The sequence below is a fragment of the Micropterus salmoides genome, unplaced genomic scaffold (genome assembly GCF_014851395.1).
Source record: "Micropterus salmoides isolate LMB-PRFRI ecotype aquatic unplaced genomic scaffold, ASM1485139v1 Ms_hic_scaffold_19, whole genome shotgun sequence".
Lineage (NCBI taxonomy): Eukaryota > Metazoa > Chordata > Actinopteri > Centrarchiformes > Centrarchidae > Micropterus > Micropterus salmoides.
The window spans coordinates 21,908,520-21,932,806 of NW_024041039.1; the positions used below are offsets into that span (position 1 = coordinate 21,908,520).

The window sequence follows — 24,287 nt, forward strand, 5'->3', positions numbered from 1 at the left end:
TATGTGAGACAACCACTCGAAGCATGAAGCAGTTAGTAGCAGCACAGTCTGATATAATATTAAACCCAAATGCCCATCACAATACACACTGTAAATACAGAGATACTTCCATCTAAATGGCAGGCATGGATTTGAGACAAACAAGTACAAAAGAATTTACAAAAATGAATGGTTTATTTAATTACAAAAAATGCCTTATAATGTCTGGCTGAGTTGTAGTGACATCATAACTGTCATAATTTCTCTGAAGCACCATATTTGAATATGTTTAAGTGTTTTGGTACTATTGTGTCAATCAGGCTTTTCCTCCATTTTGTAAAATATTGCTATTCACAGTGGATTTTTTAACTTCTATCCTCATAGACTGACTCTCAGCTCGTGACTCCAGCTTTACCCCAGGCGAGATCCCCAGGGATCCCAGCATAGCCTTCCCCGTCTTCAGGCTCTTGGACATTGGGATGCGGGTCAGCCCTGTGCGAGGTGGCTGGGCATCATGCCCGGTCTGTTGACAATAGCGAGAGAGAGTAAAGTTTCTCAGGCAGGAAAATGAAGAGAGGGGAACACTTGAGGGGAACATAAAGAGTATATAATGGAAAAGGGGCAAAATCCATTACAGGAAGAAATAAATTCTGATTTTCTAAACAATGGAACTGCTCTTATGTGCTATAGGAACTTTGTGAATGAAAAACGTAAATATTTATTCATTCACACACACACACACACACAGGTGTCAGTGTTGTTAGTGTTAGTGGTGCAAGGCAAGGTTTTGTGTCAGCCAGAGGGCACTGAGCCCTGCATGGCTGTTTGTGAATGTAAACACTGAGTAACAACTACATTACAGCCTAACTGTAACAGAGTGGCAAAAGGCCACATCATTAGCTCTGCTGTTCTGAAGCCTGCCTATAGGGGCACTTCTGTCATGCTATCCATCTGATCCACAAAGAGCATATTAAATGGTCCACTAAAACACCAACATTGTGTTGCTTCATCTCCTTTTTTTTGCATTCACCAAAGAAAAAAAAATTGGAAGCCTTATCTCATAATAACGAGTTCCGGATCTCGTAATTATGAGAAAAGATCTCGTAATTAGAGATAACTGGAAAGGTGCCATTTATTACTGAGTTCAGTAAATGGAAATATATTCACAGATTCGTGTTTAAAACACAAACGACGCCTCTTTATTATGGTAGTTAAGTAGACAACAAGCTACAAGTACATTTTCACATAAATGAGTCTTCCTAGGAGCGGCACAAATAACATTGGTCTCTACGTGCAGCCGGCTGTGAGACGAGTGCGCAGGGACCGTCTACAAAGTGCAACACCGAAAACAAAGACACTACAGTCTTTAACAGTGTAGTTATTGAATATTAAAAATAGGCCTACCTAATATTAGGTATGCAAAAGTCTTTTTCCCCCAAACTAAGTGTCGTAGTATTACCAGCAGTATATCATTAATGTGTAAGGTGATTTTGGGGGCACTACATTGTATAAGTGTGAAGTTATTGAATATCTCTGCAGAATGTGTTTTCGGTGTTGCACTTTTTAGACGGTCACTGCGCACTCGTCTCACAGCCGGCTGCACGTGGAGAAACGACGAATTTCTATTTCTCTACGTAATAAGCCTAAAGCCAGTTAGTGTAGCGTAGCACGAAGATTGGAAACTAATTGCAGCAAGGCTGTCCAAAGGCAACAATAAGGTTGCTATTCAACTCCCCATCAAAAAGTGAATAGGTGTATTTCCCGAAAATGTTGAACTATTAAAAATAAAGCAATAGAAATTCTCATTCACATGGTACAGAGTAACGCAGTTTGGGTTTAATTTGCACAGGCTTTGAGATATCCACCATTGACACGTTAATACAATGGGGGTGAATGGAACTTTTAACCAAATCTGCTTTTTCTTGCTCCAGCAAGTACGTCCAGTGAAGTGTTTGCAGTAGTGTGTATGGATTATCTAGAGTAAGGGGCAGGTATTTCAAATAATGCACAAATTAAACCAAAGTTGTCTATAGGAAAACATGTTATTTCATAATTTGGATCAACAGAACCTTAAAACAAATCTTACCATGCTTTGTGTGGGTCTGGAAGTGGTGGATGAAACTGGGGAAATTGTGATACTGCTCATCACTTTGCTCTGTGTGCTCCTGGTAGCAGTAGTGGTGATTTGGCGGGGCGAGCGTAAAACTGTACCTGTTGATAAGGTCATATCCTTGCCCTCTGTTACAGCAGCCACCGGCCTGACTACCATCTTTGGGGTGATGCTGTTGCTTAGATGAATATGGATCCTGTTATCATCAGTGGTGGTGATGATGCTAGTGTTGTTGTGGCCCTTCCGTAAAGGCACTGGCACCATCTGCTTCTCAGGCGTAACCTTGAACACAGCTCGGCCCATTGTCATTTCCTGGGGTTCTGGGGAGGCAGATGCTTCAGGCACTATAGCAGTGCTCACTGTCATAATGGAGACAGGGGACAATGGCCTTCCTGATGAAGAGGAGGGAGCTCTGCTGCTTTCTAGAGACTTGGCTCTGGATATCGTTGTGATGGTGACTGGAGACTTGGCTCTTTCAGGACCCTGAGGTCCAGTGGTGGACTTTCTCTTCTGGGTAGGAGCAGAGTAGGTGGAATGATTGTGATTCTGGATTTAGGTTGAGATGGGTTGGGGCTGAGGGGAACTGAGCTAGAGAAAACATCCTCAGCAGTGGGGCTCCTGATCTCAAGAGTGGCCATGTTGTTTTGGTGGTCTGGTGTTACTCGGATGTGTAAAGGCTGCCCTTGCTTTTGGGACATGGTCAATTCAGAAGGCAAATGATTTCCATTAATGTGCAGACGCTTTTCCAAGTTGGTCTCTTGAGCGGTGTTGTCCTTTTTCCTCATCCAGGGAATCCAGGATTTCTTCAAACCCAGGTCGCTGCTAGATGAAGGGCAACGTTCAAGAGCGCCGCTCTTTTCTGTTGGCTTCTTCAGGCACTTCTGTCTGAGGTTGTTCATGATGTGATTCTCTTCTTGAACAGACTTCCTTATAAACACAGCTGGGGTGTCCTCCTCGGCTGGCCCAGTGGACAATGCCTCTGTCTGTACTCCAGTGGATGTGACAGCAACGTCCACCATTCTCCTCCCATTCAAACTGGGCCTTAGTGCTCGGCTATGACGCTTTGCTACCTCCAGTTCTTTGGTGAGATGAAAAACTTCCGTGCCCATGTTCTTGGCTTTCTCCTCTTCTTCCAAGAACCTCTGCTGCAGGATAGAGTAATCCACTTGAAGCTGAGAAAGTTGGTCTTCCTTGTTCATCAGTTCATGGATCTTCTCTTTGAGGGCTACGACATCAGCCTTCAGTTCCCTGGTTTTGGTCTCCTCTCTCTTGCATCGTTGTTGGAGGTCTTCTTCCTGGCTTTCCTCCTCTCCTTTCTCAATTGCTTTGTTTCGTGCTATCTGACTCCTCATTTCCTCCACCTGTTGGGAAAGAATGTTGGCTTTGTCTTGTTCAGTCACAAACCTTTTCTCCAACATGCCATACTGATCCTCTGTCTTGATCAAATCTCCCTCAACTATCTCAAGTTGTTTGAGACGGTTTTTCAGGCGCTCAATTTCAAATGTCAGCTCCTTTACTTTGTTATCTTCTCTTTTAACAGGGTCAGACATTCTTCCCAGTTCACATTTCACTGAATTCTTCACTGATAGCTTTTCTGCTTGCTCAAACCCATCTAACCTCTTTTTCAATTGACTGACTTTAGAATTAAGATCCTTAGTTTTATCAATTTCATAGGCTAGCTTGGTGCATAGCTCTCCCTTTTCTGTGGTTAGAGTCTCTACTTTGGTTTCCATCTCCGATTTAAATTTCAGGAGCTTTTTGCTTTCTTCTATCAATTTCTCAGTCACCTCCATAACTTTACCCTGCTCAACTTTGAACATCTTATTCAAATCTTCCTTTTTCTTCTCATCTGAATTTATTCTTTCCATCAGAGTCTTTCGTTCTTCCATCAAAGCAACAGTCAATGATTTCAGCTTACTCAAGTCATCCTTGAAGCTCAACTCAGACTTTTCTAACTTGAGTTCAGAGGACTCAAGCTCTTTCATGCTGATCTTGAGAGCTACGACTTCATCTGAGAGCTCTTTGGTCAGGCCCCTCTCTCTCTCTAGAGCAGTCTGTAATTGTGCACACTCAGCCTTGTTAATGCTGAAGGCACCCTCAAGTTTCTCTAACTCCATCATTCTTTTCTGGAGCTTCTCCACTTCCAGCCTGAGGTCTTTACTCTTACTGTCCTCCTCTTGTAGCCTCTTTCTTAGCTCCTTACACTGATTTTCTGTCTTGGTAATCTCCTCATCCTTTCCCTCCATCTCCAGCACCCGTTTCCGCAAGTTCTCCAACTCAGCAATCAAGTTGGAGTTGCCGCACTCCCCTTTGCCTATCTTCTCCCTTAGCTCCTGCAGTTCCTCTTCAGATTTCCTCAAGGCCCTGCTGCTCTCCTCTAACTGCTCAACTTTATGAGAAAGCCCTAAAAGTTTGGCATTAAGTTGACGGTTGTGGATCTCCTGACTCGCTAGCTTGGCACTCATCTCCTCGTGTTGTTGGTTAAGCTGGGCAGATTTCTCTTTAAGCTCAGCCTCCAGGCTCAGCACCCTGTGGCCATCCTCCTGAGCATGCTCCCTGGCTTCACTCAGTGCCTGCTCCTGCTGGTGAAGCTGCTGGCTGAGTTCCTGGACCCGCTGCCTCTGTTGGTCCATTTGTTCCAGGTGCTGCTGGCGCTCATTGACCAACATCAAGGCAAAGGACTTCAACTTGACCAGCTCCTCTTGCACTTTGGCCAGACGTCTAGAGTGCTCCTTCTCTTTTCTTACCTGGTAGGCCTTTTCGTTCTCAAGCAACCTCTTCAGTCTAAAATGTGAAGAGAAAAAACAAAGGTATGACATTAGATTGGTGTTTTACTGGTTTCAAAGTCAACTATGTATCTGTGTTTGCCATTGTGTCATGGAAAAAATGAAAAATGTATTCCAGGATGCAATGTTTTATCCCAGTTAACGTTTCAATGATAGTGAGTGATAATCCTGATTCTATTGAGAGTGTTTTATGGAAGTTATTATAGAAGATCTCTAAACACACACATGCAAGAAACACATTTTCATTGAACATTTAGACATCTGATCATTATATACTGAACATTATGCAGTAAAAGACGGATCATACATGCAAGTAATAAGATCAAGATCGAAAACTGGCAAAGATCTGCAACTCAAAAAATTTTCATCACTGCTCTTGGGATAGAGACAAAGGACATAAACTGCTAGTGAAAGTTTAACACCCCCTCACCAAGTGGTCTTCTCTTCTCTCAGCTTCTTTCTATGCTGCTCATGCCCATTCTCATCTTCGGCTCCAACAAAATGCATGCAAAGCAGATTTAATGCAAATCTGTCTCCTTGTCCACTCCCAGGGACATGCTAATACCATATTTAACCTGAACATTTTGCATTGCAAAAGAAAACACAATAATACAGGCACAGCACAACAAGGGAGATTGTGCATCTACAGCTTAAACTAACTCTAAATGTTCAAAATGAACCAATGATTTAAAACAAATCCACAATTGTGGACACAGTGACAACAACTAAGAAACTTTACAACAAACCCCATTTAACACTTACCCACTATGGACTACATCAGCACATTAACATTTTGGGAATTATACAAAATCCACTGAGAATACATAAGAAGTAGCAGGGGCCTCTTTTCCACACATCTTCCACTGTCGCATTCCAAGCATGTTATCAGGACAATCAAAGGTGAATAAATACAGTGGAGCACCACCGGACCTCCAGTGGGTGATGTCACCTCATCCATATAAGGCAGTGATGTGTGTATGCAAGTGTGTGTGCTGCTCTACTTTGGACCCTGTGAAGGGGGTGGGAACCTTGCCACAGGAGGAGTTTTGCAAAACGCTCCCAAATTTCATGCTTTTATAAAACATGGCTCGTTTGAGGGGGAAAAACTATAGACAAGATGTAAGATAATTGACATTATTCTCAGATTAAATCTGGTTCAGTACAAGTTTGGTGCAAATTAAACGCCATTTTCCAAAATGCATAGGGTATTGCCTCTGCAGAAAGGAAGCCATAATCTCACGGGTACAGGAGACAGGAGAGAATGTCATCTGTATACATGCATTACTATAGTTCCACTCAAGGGGAAACTGGACTTGAACTGGCTCCCTTGAAAGTCTACATGTGAGGAGGAAACCAGATATAGATGAGTTGGATGTTTCCCTGGGTGGATATGTAACCATAGCTTTATGAACTGCTATGCTCTGACTTTTGCATAGAACTGTATAGATACAGTTAATCTTATATCAAACCACATTTCTGCAAGTTTAGTAGCTCTGGCTACTGTACAAAGGAGCCATCCAGAGAGTGCAGCTCTTAAAATTCATACTTACACAGTCAGATGTCACTGACACCCTGGAAATTGGCACTCTAAAATTACTTTCACGCAAAGGTCAAAGTCATGATGTCAGTGGTACTTGGCTCCAGAAGTCAATTCGTGTAAGAAACATAGTTTAGTCTTGCAAGGCTATGCTCTGTTACTAAGGAAGAAATAACTATGGACAAATTGCCTGCGTACAGTATGTCCAGTCCTAAGTTGAAAATACAAATGCTTGGCTAAAAGCTGTGAATCTAAATGCTTAAACACAATGAAGATTAATTAGAGAAGGACCTTCCCTGAAAACATTTGTGTGGTTATGTTTCTTCTCATTTTAACATTTTCAAGTGCATTAGGTTAGGGGAAGTTGTTCGAATGAGGGTTTTAACTTCTTAGGCAACTCAGACATGTGTGTAAGAATAAAAACACATTTCTTAAGTAGATACACAGGTGCAATCCATAACTTATAAAGTAAATAAAAAATGTTTTCATCATGGAACAACTTCTCATCCCATGTTTCGTTGGGAATTTGCTCAGAGGCACTGCAGCCCCTCTGTGTCAGGAAATTGAGGATTGAAGCAGACATGAACTGCCAAAAAGCTGTCAAAACACTGTGTAAACACAGTAATGGCCTCTCTTGACAGAGAAAAAGCATTGAGTACTAAGCAAAGGAGTCCATGATAGTGTACAGTACACAAGAGTGATGTGGTGTTAAAAGAGAGAAATCAGAAGCAAAGTGGACTGTTTAAAGACAACCATAACAGTTATACACATACTGTATGTACTCAATCTACTGACAGATGGTTGACTAGTGTGATTGTAATTTGTTGTACGGCTTTAAAATTATTAGAAAACAATGATTTCAGTTTTCACTTTCAGTCTGCATTTTCATTTTGTTTTCCCTTCAGGAATGGGAGCCTTTTCTTCCGTTAATCATTACACATACCACCATGTGACTGAAATACTTTAACGTTTTGACATATAAATTGCTCTATTGTCTGAGAGGGTGTTAATGGCTGATGGATACCCATTGGAAACTGCTCATCCTGTGCCCATCCTCTGCATTCCTGCAGATGTTTGGCACAAGACCTTTGACTTTTCTCTCTTCACTCTCACTGTAGATGGAGAAGATCACGTTGATAAAGATGAGACGATGACATGCTTCCATCACACCTGAAAGAGTGAATGTCAAAACAGAGCGGTGCCAGACAAGGCAGATATGTGAATGCTTATTTGTAGGTGTTGGCACTAATAGAATATGTTCATGCAAAGAAAGTAATGTTGTCATGTGTTTTTGAATCTGTTTTTACACAGTATGTGCTTGTCTGTATTTTGTGTGTTGCTGTCATCTTGTCCATCAATCCATAGTTTAGACACATTTTCCCCTATCTCTACCATTTTCAGTCCCTGTACCGTTTCATGAAAGTCAGTATTGTGTCCTTCTACAGCAACTGATAGAAGACTCTGGGCTCTGCAAGTGCTGACAGATCAAGTGCAGAGCTCACCCCCTTCACTCTCTGAGATGACAGAGACTGATGAGCCAAGGAACCTGCTTGAAACCACCTGGCATAAGAAGGTCACCTCTTTCTTGCATGCAAACCAAGGATCAAGTGAATGTTAAGTGGTAGTTCACTGGTGATATGTGCCATATGCTTCAAACTGAAGCCTGTAGGCTTACTGTTCAAATATTTTGATCATGATACATCTAATGCTTTTTTTATTAGCCTTGCTAGCAGTTTGGCTCAAGAGTTGGCAATGTCAATCAGTCAGTGATCCCCTGACACATGTTGTGCCATCATCTGGTCAAAATGTTTGTGTCCGCTAATTTGGTTTACAACCAAATACCTGCAAAACAGATGACATTCCCATTAGCTTCAGTTGTACTTAGCTCATGTTAGCATGCTAACACGCTCAACTAAGATGAACATAGTAAAAATTATCCCTGCTTAGCATCAGCATGTTAGCATTGTCATTGTTAGCATGCTGCCGTTAGCATTTAGCTAAGCAAAGCGTCGCTGTGCCTAAGTACAGCCTTGCAGAGTCGCTAACATGGCTATTCTGCTGCAGTCTATTCACAACTTCCTAAAGGCCCACAACTACTTTTGTTAAGACAGTAAGTGAAAAAAAAATTGTTTTATCTCTGTCCTACTTATGGGCTCATTAATTTGAGTCAAGGTCAGTAGAATGTCAGTCAAAATCAAAATCCTCAACAGAATTGATTGTATTCAGCCTTACAAAACCCAAATTGTGGTAATTACACATAATAAATATTCCTATCCAATTTGGTTGAAATCATAAACACCCAACTACTCTTGATAGTAATTTGGGCATTTGTGCACAGTGGTTTACAATCAAGAAAAAATCTTCATTAAAACGTTTTGAATCATGACTAGACTTGCACTGTCTCATAAAACCAGCCAAAGGCGTAGCTATAATACTAAGCTAAAGTCTGTTGCTCATTTCCCAGCCCTCTCTCCAGTGTGTGATAGCAGCTCAGCTGTCATGACAATGATTTAGCTTCCATGCTCTGTTTCCTGTGTCCTGCAGTAAAAGCTCAAGGAAGCGAGGTAGTTGGTGCCTCCGCTGGGTCAGTGGTGCAAATGAAATGTTTGAAGTTTTGACAGTTCATGAAATGTAGCACACACGTGGACTGTAGTCTGCTCTACAGATGACTGAACACTATACACTATACAGTACATTACAGATGCTCGCTCTCTCTTACTCTGTCGATCTCCCTCACACATACTACATTACCTACTAATATTCATAGCAAACATTATGCATACAACATCCCCATCACCCAGTTTTTAATGTGTGAGAATGGACAGTGTTGTCTTATGGGAATTGCAACAAAATACATTCCCCAACAAAGGGAACAGCCAATTAAACTCTTTCATTTGTAAGAACTTTAATTAGTAGGGCCTCCTTCCTCATACACATTCTGTGCGCATCGACACACTCACAACCAAGCTTGTTTGATCTCTGTGAGGCCCTCCACACACGTGATGTAACCATCCCCTCTCTGAAGTTGGAGTGTACGTGCCTCTTTCCCTCTCTCCACCAAACTTCTCATCTCTAGTCTCCCCTTGACCAACAAGCCAGGTCACAACCTCAACGGTGACTTAATTTCACAGATGATGTCATGGGAGATTTGCTCCTCCTTTATTCCTCCTGTTTCTTCACCCGTGTCTCCTCCCCTCTCCACCCCTGACCTCCCTCTTTCCCACAGCACCCCTTCCTCACCTACAAGTTCCACTTCACCTCCCTGCCCTCTGAACAAAAGCTCCATACCTCTCCCTGTCAAATTAAGGTATATGAGGTTATCACTCTAGTAACCAGCTCCCCCCATCTCCTCTCCTCTCCTCTCTCATAATTCACTTGGCTGATGAGGCCATCTTTCACACATTCTCCAATGTTGATGCATTCCTTCACCACACTTACTTAATGTATTCTCTCACCTCTAACACTTTGTATCCACAAGAAATAATTTTCAGTCTCCCAGAGAACTCTTCACTTTCCACCTGGTACTTTCCATAACACACATGTTGAACAAGTTTCCTCAGGCATCTATGTGGACATTGATTTATCATAGAGTGCCCATACAGTGTTATGCAGTATTGAAGCAGTTCAAGATATTGTCTCTCTTTCAGCTTAAAGCTAGAAGCATCTGCTCAAAGATTGTGGGTCAACCGCGAGTCAAGTTTTCATATTACAAATTTAGAGAGATCATTGTTGACCAGCCCGGACTAATGTTAGTATCAGCATCTCATAAAGGGTTAGTTTGGTGACCTTTTCATGTTGTTTATTGAAGTTGATAACATCTTTTTAGAAATCAGACATTACTCTTTATGTCCACAGACAATTAGTTTATGACTAAGTTTGTATGTTTTTAGGAATTAAATCTGCTCCTCTCCTCCTCACCTTTCTCTCTCCTGCTCCAGAAGGTTGGTGAAATCGTCACTCTTGTTCATGTAGTCGGCATGTTTGCGTTTCTCTGTGTCCAGCTCGTGGACGGTGCGGCGGTGGCACTTTTCAGCGAGCAGCAACTGACCCAGCATCCTCCTGTAAGTCTCCCTGTGCTTCTCCTGCAGACGCTCCAGCTGAGAGAGCCACAGCCACGCAGGTATACACGCAAACACATGCAAGAACCGAGGGGAAATAAAAAACACAATTTTATTTGCTGTGGTGTAACATGACGATACATTTTGTAGCAATGACTTTCTGCAAGGTGTTCAGGAAAGTCACCTTAAATCTGTTGATCACTGAAATATTTGTACAGAAGATTTTCAATATGGAACTGACAAACCGATTTAAAAGAAATACATTTACAATTCCAGGCTTCATATTTACAATTATAAAAGTAGTACATTCTCATATATTTTTAGAGATTAAATAACAAAAAAGATGGATCAAACATTACTTTCTTTCTTTCTTTTACTCCCAACCCTTCTCTAATCAATTTACTTGACTTACTTTACTTTACTTACTTGACTGTTGTCTTTTGTAGGTTTACAATGTATCAACACCCAAGAGCCCAGAAATGTACATAAAGAAATAATTAAAAAGAATCTTGACATATTTTCTTAAATAGGCTGACAATGGAAATATTGCTGTGACTAACAGTTGCCAACTGACCTCAACCATAGGCTTTTGGTAGACACTGTGGTAGCGTGGCTCAGTGCCAGTGATGGAGTCGTCCCTCTGCAGGGCCTGGAGGGCCGAACTAGGGACCGCAGAGCCATAACGCAATTCAAGGGCCTCTGGGACAGTCGGTTTGGACTTCAGCATGCAGATAACATCTTCTCTGGCCTGAAATCACATAGACATTTAAAGATATACACATGATACAGCATATTATGACTTGAAGAAGAGGAATGTGTGTTTGCTCCATCTGGACACCTGTTTGAAGTTTCTTTGTCCCAGATGTGCAAATGTGAGAAATGATATGTTCAAATTGGCCTCAAACATGTTGTGAATGTGTCACTTTTCTCAAATGTCTCAATGTGGATACAGTACATTCTGCTTTAGGGTGAAACCCTTGCAGCATTTGTTTTTCTCCAAAATAGTCACTTGGTAAACACATGGCACGTTTGCCTGTTTTGTCTGGCACGTTAAACTGCCATTTTCAACCACAAGATAGAGCTATTGTGCAAAAAAGTGCAGTCCAACTTCATCCATTGACAGCATGCTGTAGGCACTTAGCATTCAAACTGACTTTGTCCACAATGCCTTCAACAGATTTTTTCTTTCCCTCATAATTGCACTTACCCTACCCTACTTATGACAGCAGGTCAAAGAGGTCATGCCTAATACAATGTGGAACACCCACCTGAACCTCTCCTTCCATGATCCCCAGCAGTTTCAGCAAACCCTCTTTGGACAGATCCATGATGCCCCCTCTTTTGTCTTGAGCCTCTGGGGAATCACAGTGTAGCTTCTCTTTGCCAGAGATCATCTCAACCTCCACCTTATCCTCACCCTCTTTCTGCTGAACTTTGGCTATCAGGCTCTTCACGGGCAGACCCACTTCCTGTTCATGGCTGATGTCATGGTCACCCTGTGGAACCCCAAGCACCCCATTGACCGGGCTCTCCACCCCGCTGCTTTTGGACCTCATCCTCTACCTGGACAGAAGAAACACTGTTTTCAGAGCAAATTATAGCTTTCTTGTGGGGTTTTGGCACAGTTTTTCTTGTTATGTTACTTTCCCTGTCATACCATTAATTGTTATCCCATTTTAGCCATTTCAGTTTCAATTGAAAGTTGTCCTCCAATATCTGTCTACTGTAACACTTTAGATTGCGTTAGTGCATGGTCACAGTTAACAGTGAGTTTTATGACCTCGACCTTGACTACCTTTCCTCATATCATAACACAAACATGCTGTATACACACAGACGTTCACAACTGGACGACATTGTCTTTTGTAACATTCTTAATCTGGAATTAATCTGGAATAAATATATATATATATTACTCCGTACTGTGTGTGTGTGTGTGTGTGTGTGTGTGTGTGTGTTTTATGACAATGTGTGCATTCCTGACACATCACATTCTCTCATAAGGGTTGTGTATCTCAAGCTGAGTGCTGACGGTCTGGATTGGAAGCACATTTGTGGCACTCCTGGGTGCTTTAACCTTTTCTGCTGACATGAAAGGTCTGAGTCAAACATTTTATCCAGATCCTGAAAATAAATCTGTTAATGACAGAATCTAAATTTAGTTTACTACATTAATCATTTATAACGACACAAATCATGTTGAGGTAGCCTGTAGCACGCTTGTATTGTAACCTGGATTACTTAAACATGCAGTGACCTGGGTAAATAACATTGAAGAGCTCAAGTACTCCTTACCATCTGTTTTGTGTTTGTTTTGAATGATTTTAAGTGAATGTATTATAAATATAAAAGTGTATATTGTTACAATATTTTTCCATTTAACTGATTAAGTCGTTTTGGTCAAGCCTACATTTTTACCACTGTCACTTGCAATGGCAGGAGCTGGACATTTCAAACATTTAGCGATTACTTTTATCTAACTAACTATTTCAACTGTTCATTCATTACTTTAACCATTTCAACTTATTCATTACTTTTAGCTAACTATTTCACCAATGTATTCATTAATTTAAGCTAACTATTTCAACTATTTATTCATTACTTTTAGTTAACTTTTTGCTTCTCTGTTCACTTGCTAAATGGTTTCATGCTTTCTCAATGGCAACAAGTGGTGTTCAGGTGTTACAACTGGGTTGGTGGTAGGGGTGTACTGTGCTGTCAGTTTATCATAGTTGGTATCTTAGTGGATATTGTAAGAATACATTTACTGAAGATCAGCATCACACCAGTTTGTAATTCTATTTGGTTGTTGATTTTCCCCTTTCACATATGTGGATACATTTTTAAAATTTGTATTTCAAATGAGGTGATTTAGATCCCCTTGTGGGAATTTTTGCGACAAATGGTCAGACACATTGTAGGTCATTAGTATAAAGGTATATTTGCCTCTCTGTGTTAAAGCATATGTTTTTGTGCGCAGGCATGTGTTCTAACAACAGCCTTGAGACAGTCACTGAGCAAGTGCACTCTTTGACATCGATTTCAGATATGATATCAACAGCGCTCTTTAATTACAAACAGAAAACACCTCTGGGCCTCCAAAATCCCCGCCATAGCACCCTGGTGATGTCATAGCACCGTGACCTCTGAATCATGCATTGAGACATCCTGAGTAAGCTTGCCAAAATATCATGAATTCTCTTTTAAGCATACACAAAACACACTATGTCCAGATAATCTCTTTGAGACAATCTGCAATCTGGATGGGCCTAGGCAGACATTAATAATCATTTGATGTGTCTAACTAGATTAAAACAAGGTGATCAAAGAGAATGGGCTGTTATAGAAGAGGTCTTCGGTATGGAACATTGAAAGGTTTGAAAACATGTCTATCAAAGGTTTCGGTTCACGTCGAGAAAAATATTTTTCTTCTCTAATAGTGGTCTGTGAAGTTAAGACTGCCGTGAATTTTAATGATGCTTGAAACCATTCTCTTTGAATCCCACCTGTTTCCAGGAAAAGACCCAAGCACATGAGAGGGAAGAGTGCAAGATAACAGTGAATGCATCTTTCAGTTCAAACCAACACATTAAGTACATTCCTTATCTTAGTTCTGGGAGTTCAGTGAGTGCACATTGGCTCGAAGGAGAGAGCTGGTTCTTAACTGGAGATCAGTTGCAGTGCCTTCTTTGACTCTCCATAACTTTTAGTTTCAGCAGTGGGCTCACTATCATTTAGTCAAATGTCATAGCACAGCAGCATACACAAGTTCCTACAGTGTTCATCCTACCATTCAAGCAGTTCCAGAGAATTTAAATCCAAATAAATGCCCAGTGGTGGAGGGCATTAAAACTGGCACTACTGAGGCATTAGAGTGATGAAACACAGAAACATGTGCAGTACTGTAAATGACTCGGGCAGAGTTCCTAAGTACCGGCGACAAAATGGTTGACACTGAGTTAGGCACTCCACTTGCCGGTTTATTTTTAATTTCTGGGCTGATGCCATGGAAATCCAGAGGAGCTGCTACTGTAACAGTTCACCTCATTTTGCGGTGTCACTCTCGGTCAGCACAGCAAGCAGTAGAGTGTGTGTAGTTATAGCTGAGAGCTAAATGACTGTAAAAACATTAAAATAAAATAGCAATTCAATAAACATAAAGGAACTCAAATAAATTATTTAAACTGACCAATACCTGTGTATTAAAGGTCAATAAAGTGAAGAGGATTGACACACAAACCATGTCTCCCTTAAAATACCTGCATCAACAAATATATTATATAATATTGTTTCTGCATTATTGCATAAGGTCTGCACTTCTAGCAAATTAGATTTTTTCTGTACACTGCCAAATACATTTTCCCTAAACAGGTGGATAAGTTGAGATATATGTCTGAGACAAAAGCAACACCCTTGTACTCTCTTTGAATACACACATTTCTCTTAATGTTGAGCTTCCTGTGGTGATTGGATCTGAAACTCCGAGACATGTAGAAGCTTACTTAAAACTGCCACTGGCCACTTATAGGTGCAGCTTTGTCGCTTAAAACAGCTGCTTGCTGTGTCTGGGAACGACAGTGAAATCCAGTAAAGTTTCAGGCTCTAAAACCAAAACACTGAGCTGAAGGATACTACAATGCTCCTGGAACTGAGGGAAACTGCAGAGCTGGTGATACTGTTCTGTGGGTTTGTCACAATGAACACCTTTCACATCACACAAAACCATTTGATCAATTGTTACTATAAACATGTTGATTATGGCAGCTTTAAGTTTCATTAAATGGACTCAATTAGTCCAACTTTCCCAAATTACACAGATTCATCAAACCCTCTTGATGACAAGACTTTGATCCACCTTGTCTGTTCCCTGCAGTCTTGATTGTAGTGAATTCTCCAGAGCAACACATGGGGATTCCAAAGCCACGTGGCTTTCATTCCAGTCTGACATGCAACATTCCCAGTTGTCTTTATGGAAAATAAAGAAGAGCTGGCAGACAATAAGCCTTTACTCTGAGTTCTTTGCCAACCCACCACAATGCCCATGCACATTCATGGCATCTAAACCATCAGCACAATGTTACTGATTGCCTTCCACAGTGCTTTGTAATATAGGGTGGCCTAATACTCGGCCAGTCCCCAGTCAAGGCCTGAGCCTAAATTTAAAGCGGGACCCCAAATCTATCCCATGGTTTGGGTAGGTCCAGCTGTCACATTATTGAGTATATTTAGGCCCAAACAGAACATGTGCCTCCATTCCAAAGTTAAAAGGGGGGGGCTTTAAAACTTTGTCAGTAGTCAGCAAGTTTGTGAATATCACTGATGTTCACAATATGACTTGTATCTTTTGTGTGAAATTACATTTACTCCAAGCATTTCATACACAAGAAAACAGTGCTCTTCAATAACTGCCACATTGGGAAGCTATAACACACGTCAGATTGAATTAATATTATCAGAGACGGCTGTTTTTCCTAAGGAAACTTAAGAAGGCTAAATTCCTGTGCCAAATTCTAGTCAACTTTTACAGAGGAGCAATAGAAAGCATTCTGACTGGAAACATTAATTGGCATGGGATGTGCGGTGAGGTGTCTGCGCAGAATGTATCCTAAAGGACAGTACCCACCACATCCACAGCCTGTTCACCCTTCTGCCATCTGGAAAGAGATATACTGTAGAAGTGTCTGCTGTGGGACCTCCAGACTGCGGAGAAGCTTTTCCCCCCAAGCGATAAGACTTTTAAACTCTAACTCAAAGTCATCTTCAGCACTGCCCTATACATTATAGTTTTTAGTTTATTTCTGTGTGCCATCACATGATTGTTGTATACTGCTTATTGTCTTCTATGTAGCAGAAGGGAGTTGCCATCTGCATTTTATTTTACAACCGTGTTGTAATGACAATTAAATCTAACTTGCACTTTGATGAAAGATCTGCTCAAGAATATAAACAAGTAGTTGAGTCAATTGATAGAAGATTCAGCTACAGTTCTGAAAACTGAATGAACATTTCAGTTTTTTAATTAAGAAAAAATTCACATTTCAGCTTCTCAAAATTAAAGATGGGCTTTTGTTTATTTCATACTGTATTATTCCAAGTTAAATGTCTTTTGACTGTTGGTCAGACAAAACAAGACATTTCATAGATTAACTGAGAAATAATTGTAAGTTGTAGTCAGGTGGCTTTAATATTAATAGTTTAATAGTTTAATAATAAACTTCAGTGAAAGAAAGGATGGGTGAATGTTATTTTGTGCAGACATTCCAGTTACAGAGTTGTAAAATAAAAGCAAGAACATGGTAGTCCCAATCCAAGCCCTATAATAGTGACAGCTCTCTCTCTCTTTACACACTCTATCTCCTGAAATGTCAGACTGTAATGCTGGTGAACATTGTGCTCATCTGTGATATTCACAGAGAGAGACAAAGTGAGGAAGAGGAGAGGTCTAGTGAAAAAAGTCTTGACTTGTAGCCATATTAATTTGCCAGAGATGATGGGTGAGGAGAGCAGCTGCAAATAATGTAACAACATACATAGGATAAATGATTTGTTTGATTCGGTGTGTTTGATATATTCACACCACAAACCTAATTTGACTAAATAAGGAGTGGGAAATGTTCTTTGCATGCAAGCGTTTGGCAACTTGTTCAGCCAGAGGACACTGATCAAATGCAGTATGCTTGCGAAGCTCTTCCGTCCTGACAAGAAAAACACGCCAGCCCGCCAAGATAGGGGAATTTCAATCAGAACTGGAGCCGTGGATGAGATTCGAAGCTACAAGTCAATCCATCTGATATTGAAAGTTCTGTGAGCACCTATTTTCCAAGTAAGAGTACAAAGCTGCAGTCTGTTCCAGGATTTTGATGGACAGCGCATTCCAGCCCAGACGGCCGGTGACCTCTGCGGTCAGATTTTACATAACAGCCATGTTCTAGGAACATACAGACGCTTTTGTCAGAGAAGCAAGACAAGCATTTTCTGTTCTGATAGCAACACACACTCAAATATGTACACATTTCCTTAAGATTCTACTTTTCTGAAGCCTTCTTCCAGTTTTACTAAATTAAACTGTCAAAGAGCATGGATCCAACTCAAGCATTTACAGCTTGTCTCCCTGCAATGATGGCTTCTATTAATACCTCATAACGACAATAACTCTAATGTTGACTTGCCATACTGGAGCAAAATGTCAGCATAGGTGGTGGGTTTCATCTTGTAGTATTCTCCTGATGTCACATTAACCTGATCCTCTCACTGGAGCCGACTGGAGCTTCAGCAGTTAAGGTTTCACCAATGAGCAAACTAAGAGGAATGGTGCTTCTCTACATATAATTTCTCATATCAATGGCCTCCTTGTTGACTTTTCTTAATAAACAACTCAGCACAGGTAGTTCCTGAATCAGTCACTTATAAAGTATGACATATTCATGATAGTTATGCCTGTGGCAGTTTGTTAAATATTCACTTAGAGTATTTTATGGACTCTGTATAAATCATCAGGAGCGATAGCAAATCTTAACAAGTTGAAACATGCTCTGAATTGGGTCGTGTATTAGGAATATTAATGTGTGAGAGATAAATACTGTATTCAGTCACACTACTTTCCAACACCCCTATCCTGAAGCCACATACGGTCACCAAGCATATGGATGGGTGCAGCTGCTGGAATATATGACTCACCTCAATCTGAATATACATGATGGGAAACATTGGTGGGAATGATGGGAATCCATTATTTGAGTCAAACATTTCAAGTTGTATCCTCAAAATGTTTCCCATAGCAACATCTTTTATTTAATCTATTGAGAGTGTCTGTAAACTAAAACTGACTTATCAAGCAGCAGAGCCCTCTAGACCAATGGCATGAGTGGATATCATCTTGACGACATGGAGATCAAGGAAGGGATCAAGTTCTTGCCATTTCTATGAATAGTAACAGCAAGACAACATATGGAAGAAGCAGTCTCAGATATGAACACGTCATGCGGTCAGCCATTTGTCAGAAGTCTCGCCTAAATGCCCACCCACACCTTCTCTCTGACTACAAGTTTTTGGGGTCCTTCTGTAGCGCAGCATAGAAATGTTTGGCCTATTGGCATGTCAGTGATGAAAGTTTTCAGCAGTTAAACACAATGTTTTGATTAGATTGTTTTGTTTTTTGTTTGTTTTTTAAAATATTTTTGGGGCTCTTTATCCTTTATTTATGATAGGACTGTATACAAATTCCTACAGTGTTCATCCTACCATAGGACAGTTGAGATAGACATGAAATGTGGGAGAGAGAGGGGACTCGAACCCGGGCCGCTGCGGCAAGGACTCAGTCTTTGTACATATTCGTACATATTATAGTATTATAGTGGTTACTGGGCAGGTTTAAAACATATCGACCAGCCAAAGCCACACTATACTAGAGGCATTTAATAGCATTTGCAATTCATATATTAGAGGAGGCTTTGTCACTGCAGCTACAATGACACCATTGCACTGTTATAACAAGAGCAAGAGCTGAACTGAATTTTGAGAGTTTAATTACATGCTCATGTAACTTAATGTCACTCACAGGACATGCTTATGGATGGCGTATTAAGATCTTTATATATAGATTATGGGCACACCTCAATCATGTCTTCTTAGCAGCTGGTAGAGTTCAAAACAAGATATTTTGGCAGTATGGCAAGTATATTCATCATCAATGCCACCGGCTTTTTTAATTTAACTTTCCTTCTCAGGTTTCAATTTGTTAGTTCCTGTGCAACAAGATCATTTTATGCTGGTAAGTTAGTGGAGATGGGACACTTTTCCCTGCTGAAAACTCAGTTAAAAGTTACATTCATCAGTCTTGTTATATCAATTCTGCATCGAATTATTAAATGTTTTGTAAAAGAGTAGATGAGCCAACAAAAAATTTTTTCACTGCATGCATTAGAGGTCCGAGCACGAAAAGCACAGGTGTAACAAACAACATTAACAGTGGCTGTCTTCCATTATGTGTCCTAGTAAGCCAATGAATTCAGGGAGTGTGGAACTGGCTTGCCTGAATGGGATGCAGTCATCACTAATTATTGTAAATAATTACACCTGTTCTTTTATTGTTTTGTTAAAAAGCAAAAGCATATTGTCAAACTAACATTAGCATTTAGCTCAAAGCACTGCTGTAAACAGCCTCAGAGAGTGGCTAGAATTTCTGTGGACTCCCTGTCTTGTTATCAAACAAGTAACTCTGATAATCCCATTGCAAACCAAGCCCAGCACCAAATAGTAGACAAAGTTAGAAACTAGTAATGTCTGTGTGCTGTGTGTCAAATGTTTGCTATCACATTAACCTTAGCGACTTTTCAAGGTTGAAATATGTGTGTGTCAGTCTGTTTTGGACCTTAGCTAGTAAACATGTTACTCGCTCCAGTGCTTGGAATGATAATGTAATACTTGGCTAACCACACTAGTCCAAATCTTCACCACCACTACACATTTACATTTTGTGGGTGCACATTTGTGTTGTTTTGTGTTGGTAGGGTGACTGTGTTCTTTTGTCTGTTGTTTACCTTATTCGTAGAGAAAAATAAACAGTCATAGAAATGCATTGTTGCAGGTAAGAATGAAATGGCAGGCGGTTGAAGAACTCTGTCTCACTAACAGATGTGTGAAATTACAGTGTGACATTTGGTCTTCAGTGCTAAGGAACAATCAACCACAGAGACCAGTCATGCTTATCTCCGTGCTTTCAGTAATTATACGCTGTTTTTTTCTTCCACGTCAGTGACATCACAGGACAGATGAGGTCTTTGGGTCATCATTACACACCAGTTCACTGGAGGAGTCATGATTATGTCAATTCCCCTCAAACACCATGGCTAAAAGAAGAAAAGCACTGGGTGTGTAGCGAAGGCGGGAATATGGTCGAGATCAACTAATCTTTCCCTTCTGTGGTATTTCAAATGTCTCTTACATCAAACCAAAGTAAGTTTTTCCTGCTTAGAAATATGCAATGGTACAGTGCATGATTTATGTACCAGGAGATAGCCAGACACATACAGGGAAAATAATAGCTATAGCCTATTAAGTTCTGATGAACCTGAAACACTCGGGATATTCTTACTGTAAGTGAACTTTATGAATGACCTCACTAGTTCTAATATTATTACATGTCAAGAACCAATTAACAACCTATCCACTGTTTATAGCAAGTATACTTTGACATCTTGCAAACTACATATCAAATGATCTTGAGAAGGTCTTGGGTTGCTATGGCATTGAAGGACTTATTTTTAAACTGAGAGAGCACAAGTTATTAGTGCCACTGTTCTGCAAAATATCCAAATGTGTCTAAACTGCATTTTTGGAATTCAAGACCAGAGGCCCTTATGCGACTGGAGCTGTGCATGTGTCAGTGACAGCTGTTGCTGAGGCCCTCCAGACATATAGGGAAGATAGCGACTACTGCCAGCAATGAGCTGCACCCCTCACTATTGTTTATGTTTATGCACATGCACATGGGCAGATCCTCCACAAAATTAGCCTATATGCACGCAGATACACACAAGTACAGACACACATCCACTGGAAGGGTGGAATGGGGTCAATGAGTTGATCATGTGTAGGAGACCTTAGAGGTGTCTCCTCTTCAATTCACGTTGTCTTGTACTTGCAACTCTAATGCATTAAAAACATTTATTTTACAACTCACTTTTTCTAATTCAAATTATTTTACTGGCTATTTATCCTTTTTGTAAAAAGATGTTCCCGTTTGTGTTAAGTGTGCGAGCAATTCTTTGAAAACATGTTGCACATGCCTCAAGCACTTGAGGCAGTAACACAGCATTCACCTGCATCTTGTTCAGGGTTCAAATACAAAATGACCTGACTGTCCATTCCCAGTGTGCTAAATGTTGTACCAAAGAAGAAGGTCTTCCTTCTCACAATTTCGTGCTCGAGCTAACACCGCACCTCACAGTCAAAGTACAGTGTGTCACATTCTGCATGAGCTACCACTCGAGCTATAGTAATGTCATGAGGTAAGCCCCTGACACATTCGGTGCATCTCAAATCAATGCTGCTTTGGCAAACACCCAGCTTGGTTTCAGTTTAAACAGGGACCACATTATTGATCTACACTAAGACTGATTCATTTACAAGCTGGGACTGATAACTGCCCAGTCAACATTCACCAATCTGTCTTTCCCGGAAGGCCATTTGGCTGATTGAGCGCCACAGACTTGAGAGCTGAAGAGGATGAGCTTAGATGGAGCTGGAACATGCGCAAAAATGTTAATGAGCAAATATCTGGCCACTAGTTGTCTTTGTCTTGTATCAGTGTGGTGATATCACTAAGTGCACAGGGGCCACATCAGCAGGAGAGGGTGGGAGGCAGCGGAAAGAGGAAGGGTGAGGTTGCACAGAGCCCCTGGACACTGACAGAAAGGATCTTTGACAGCAGCGTAAGTCACACCTGCGTTAGATTCCCTTGTTGAGAGTGAGATACATATCATATTCTCTTTTCGGTTTACTGAGGTAAGGTGATGTGCGCCTTGACAAATGGACAGCGGCTAGCAGGAGCCATGTGTCTCCTCCAAAAGGCCAATGACTTCATGCGGATGAAATGGAATTCATTTTGGCGTCATTGCAATCCATAAATATTCAGGATGAAAGATGTCCTCCTGCTGCAGCTCATGAAGGCCTCAGACTCTTCTCAATGTTAAGCAGTGTGTGTGTATTTGTACATTGTGTATTGTATTTGGTGTGTATACAGTTAGTGCAGTGGTGAGACATACATGTTGCTGCAATGGTGTTGCAGTTGACTGCTGCGGGAGACGTTGAGGGCAAAGGTTACAAGTGTGTATTTCTGCATGGATGCATATCATTCCCAAACATGAACTGACAAATGAGCCCTCAACATCTCAGTGCACCATCATCCCCTGTTGTCTGGTGAAGTTGTGGGCTCCTCTCCCCACATCCAAAGCACAAAAGCCTTCACTATAAATGATTGTATTCATGCAGCAATATAAGATGCAATTCACTGAGAAATGTTTGATCATGACCTCTCTTTTCTGTATGCATTGTCACAATGCTAAATCTGTATTGCCATTAGCAGCGCCAAGTGTAGTCCCTTGTCTTCTCATGGGCGGGTAATTAATGCAGCATGTGGAAATCCATGTCATTTGAATGTATAAAAAGCGAGATGAACTAAGTACATGCTTCACGGAAGAGATGTTTCATTCATATGGTACACAACAGTTCTAACCACAACTCAAATGAAGCTGAGTGAGTGTATTTCTATCAAACGATGCTCTTTATTGGCTTCACAAACTGGTGACAGCCTAGCAGCAGCACCTGTACCAGAGCCATTTCCTGTCTTTCATTTTGAAAGTAGAACATCAGATAAGCTCTACTCTTCCAGAGGCACGTGGCTGTCTTTGGCTGTTTCCCCACACAAAGGCAAGGAGAACAAGACTGATTAGTAGTAGCTGACTTACCTGCTGTTGTGTTGTCCCCAGGTTTATTAGCAGTTACACCGAGGGTAATCCTAGAGAAAAGGCACTAAAGCTGTAAAGTATCCACTAATATCCTCTGGCTTGTGGAATCTGCTTGGGCTGGCTACTGAGTTGTGCCAAGAGCCATGTCAAGCTCTGCGCTCTCTTTCTCGCCTTTCAGTTCTTCAGGCCAAAGTGGGAATGGTAGAGAGCAATAACAGAGCACTATGACTTCACCCTCTCTCTCTCTCTCTCTCTCTCTCTCAGCCTCTTTCACTCCCACAGACTATCCAGTTCTGCTCTGCATAGATTGCATAGTAGTCTAAAACACACCTCTCATTTTCTTTCCCTCCTATCCTTTCGAGAAGTCAGTTGAAGAGTGTGTGAGAATAATAGGGAGAGGGGGGTGTGGGAGTCAGGCAAGCACTATTCTACTCCCTCTCAGCGTTGAAAGGGGCCGTTGCCCAGCGAGGAGAAAGGCAGAGGTGTGCTGTGATGCATTTTGTCACATGGCCAGATCTTTTCACTCAGCGACATCCTCTATTGTCCCTCTCTACTCTTTTTTGACTTGAGAGGCTAAAAGTATAGCTCTATATTTAACTTGTCCACTCTTGCCAATACGGGCGCTGTTAGCAGCTGAGGCTAGCTGAATGCTAGATGCTTTGGCTGGCCAGCAAGAGAGCTAACTCTCCCGCTGACCCTTGGTGACAGCTGAATCATGCTATTCTCTCATGCTGGGAAAGTCCGGCGACAAGAGCCACCCAAGCCCCAACAGCGGTCCAAGGAACCAGCAATTGCTGACTGTGGCCAAACTCTCCAGGACTTTGGCAGCTAGACTGCCTTTTTGGCCCTGCTTGCAGAAAACAAGGCCAGCGAGCTAAATCTAAAGTACAGTAATTGTGCTTTGCATCAATGGGAATAGTTAACTTTGCTGCCAAGAATACTGTTGGGTTATGTGGACAGAAGCAGTAGAAAGTAAACACACCTAACACACTTGGTTCAGCTACTTTTTTTATATGTGGGGGATAGCGTTTATTCAGCTTTCAAGGTCAACATAAATCAGCAATATGGTGTAATCTTGTACAGCACCAGGTAAACTTAGTTAAAGCAAAGTTAGATGTTTATCTCATAATTAAAGAGCCCATGACATGCATGACAAATGTTTGGACAACCCTGCCCTTCTGTAGTAGGTACCAGATGTGCTCGGGTGGTCAGATCTGCTCGGGGGCCTGCGCCTGTCGATAACGTCACATAACATGATGATGTGGGAAATTGTGATTGGCTGTACGTCGGAGTACTTACGGCTATAGTTTTAACGGGACCTTGGATCAACTATGGAGACCCCATAGCCTG

The 24,287-nt window shown here is 41.2% G+C and overlaps 1 protein-coding gene across 1 annotated transcript; it reads right to left on the reverse strand.

The window, feature by feature from the left end:
- Positions 1-155: 155 nt before the first annotated feature.
- On the reverse strand, positions 156-23,201 carry LOC119910470 (filamin-A-interacting protein 1-like). Its single transcript, XM_038729100.1, is given in 7 exon segments — positions 156-502; positions 2,066-2,601; positions 2,604-4,873; positions 10,331-10,509; positions 11,045-11,218; positions 11,739-12,033; positions 22,938-23,201. Coding segments are annotated over 6 exon segments (3,654 nt in total). The 5' UTR covers positions 12,027-12,033; positions 22,938-23,201; the 3' UTR covers positions 156-295.
- Positions 23,202-24,287: the final 1,086 nt, after the last annotated feature.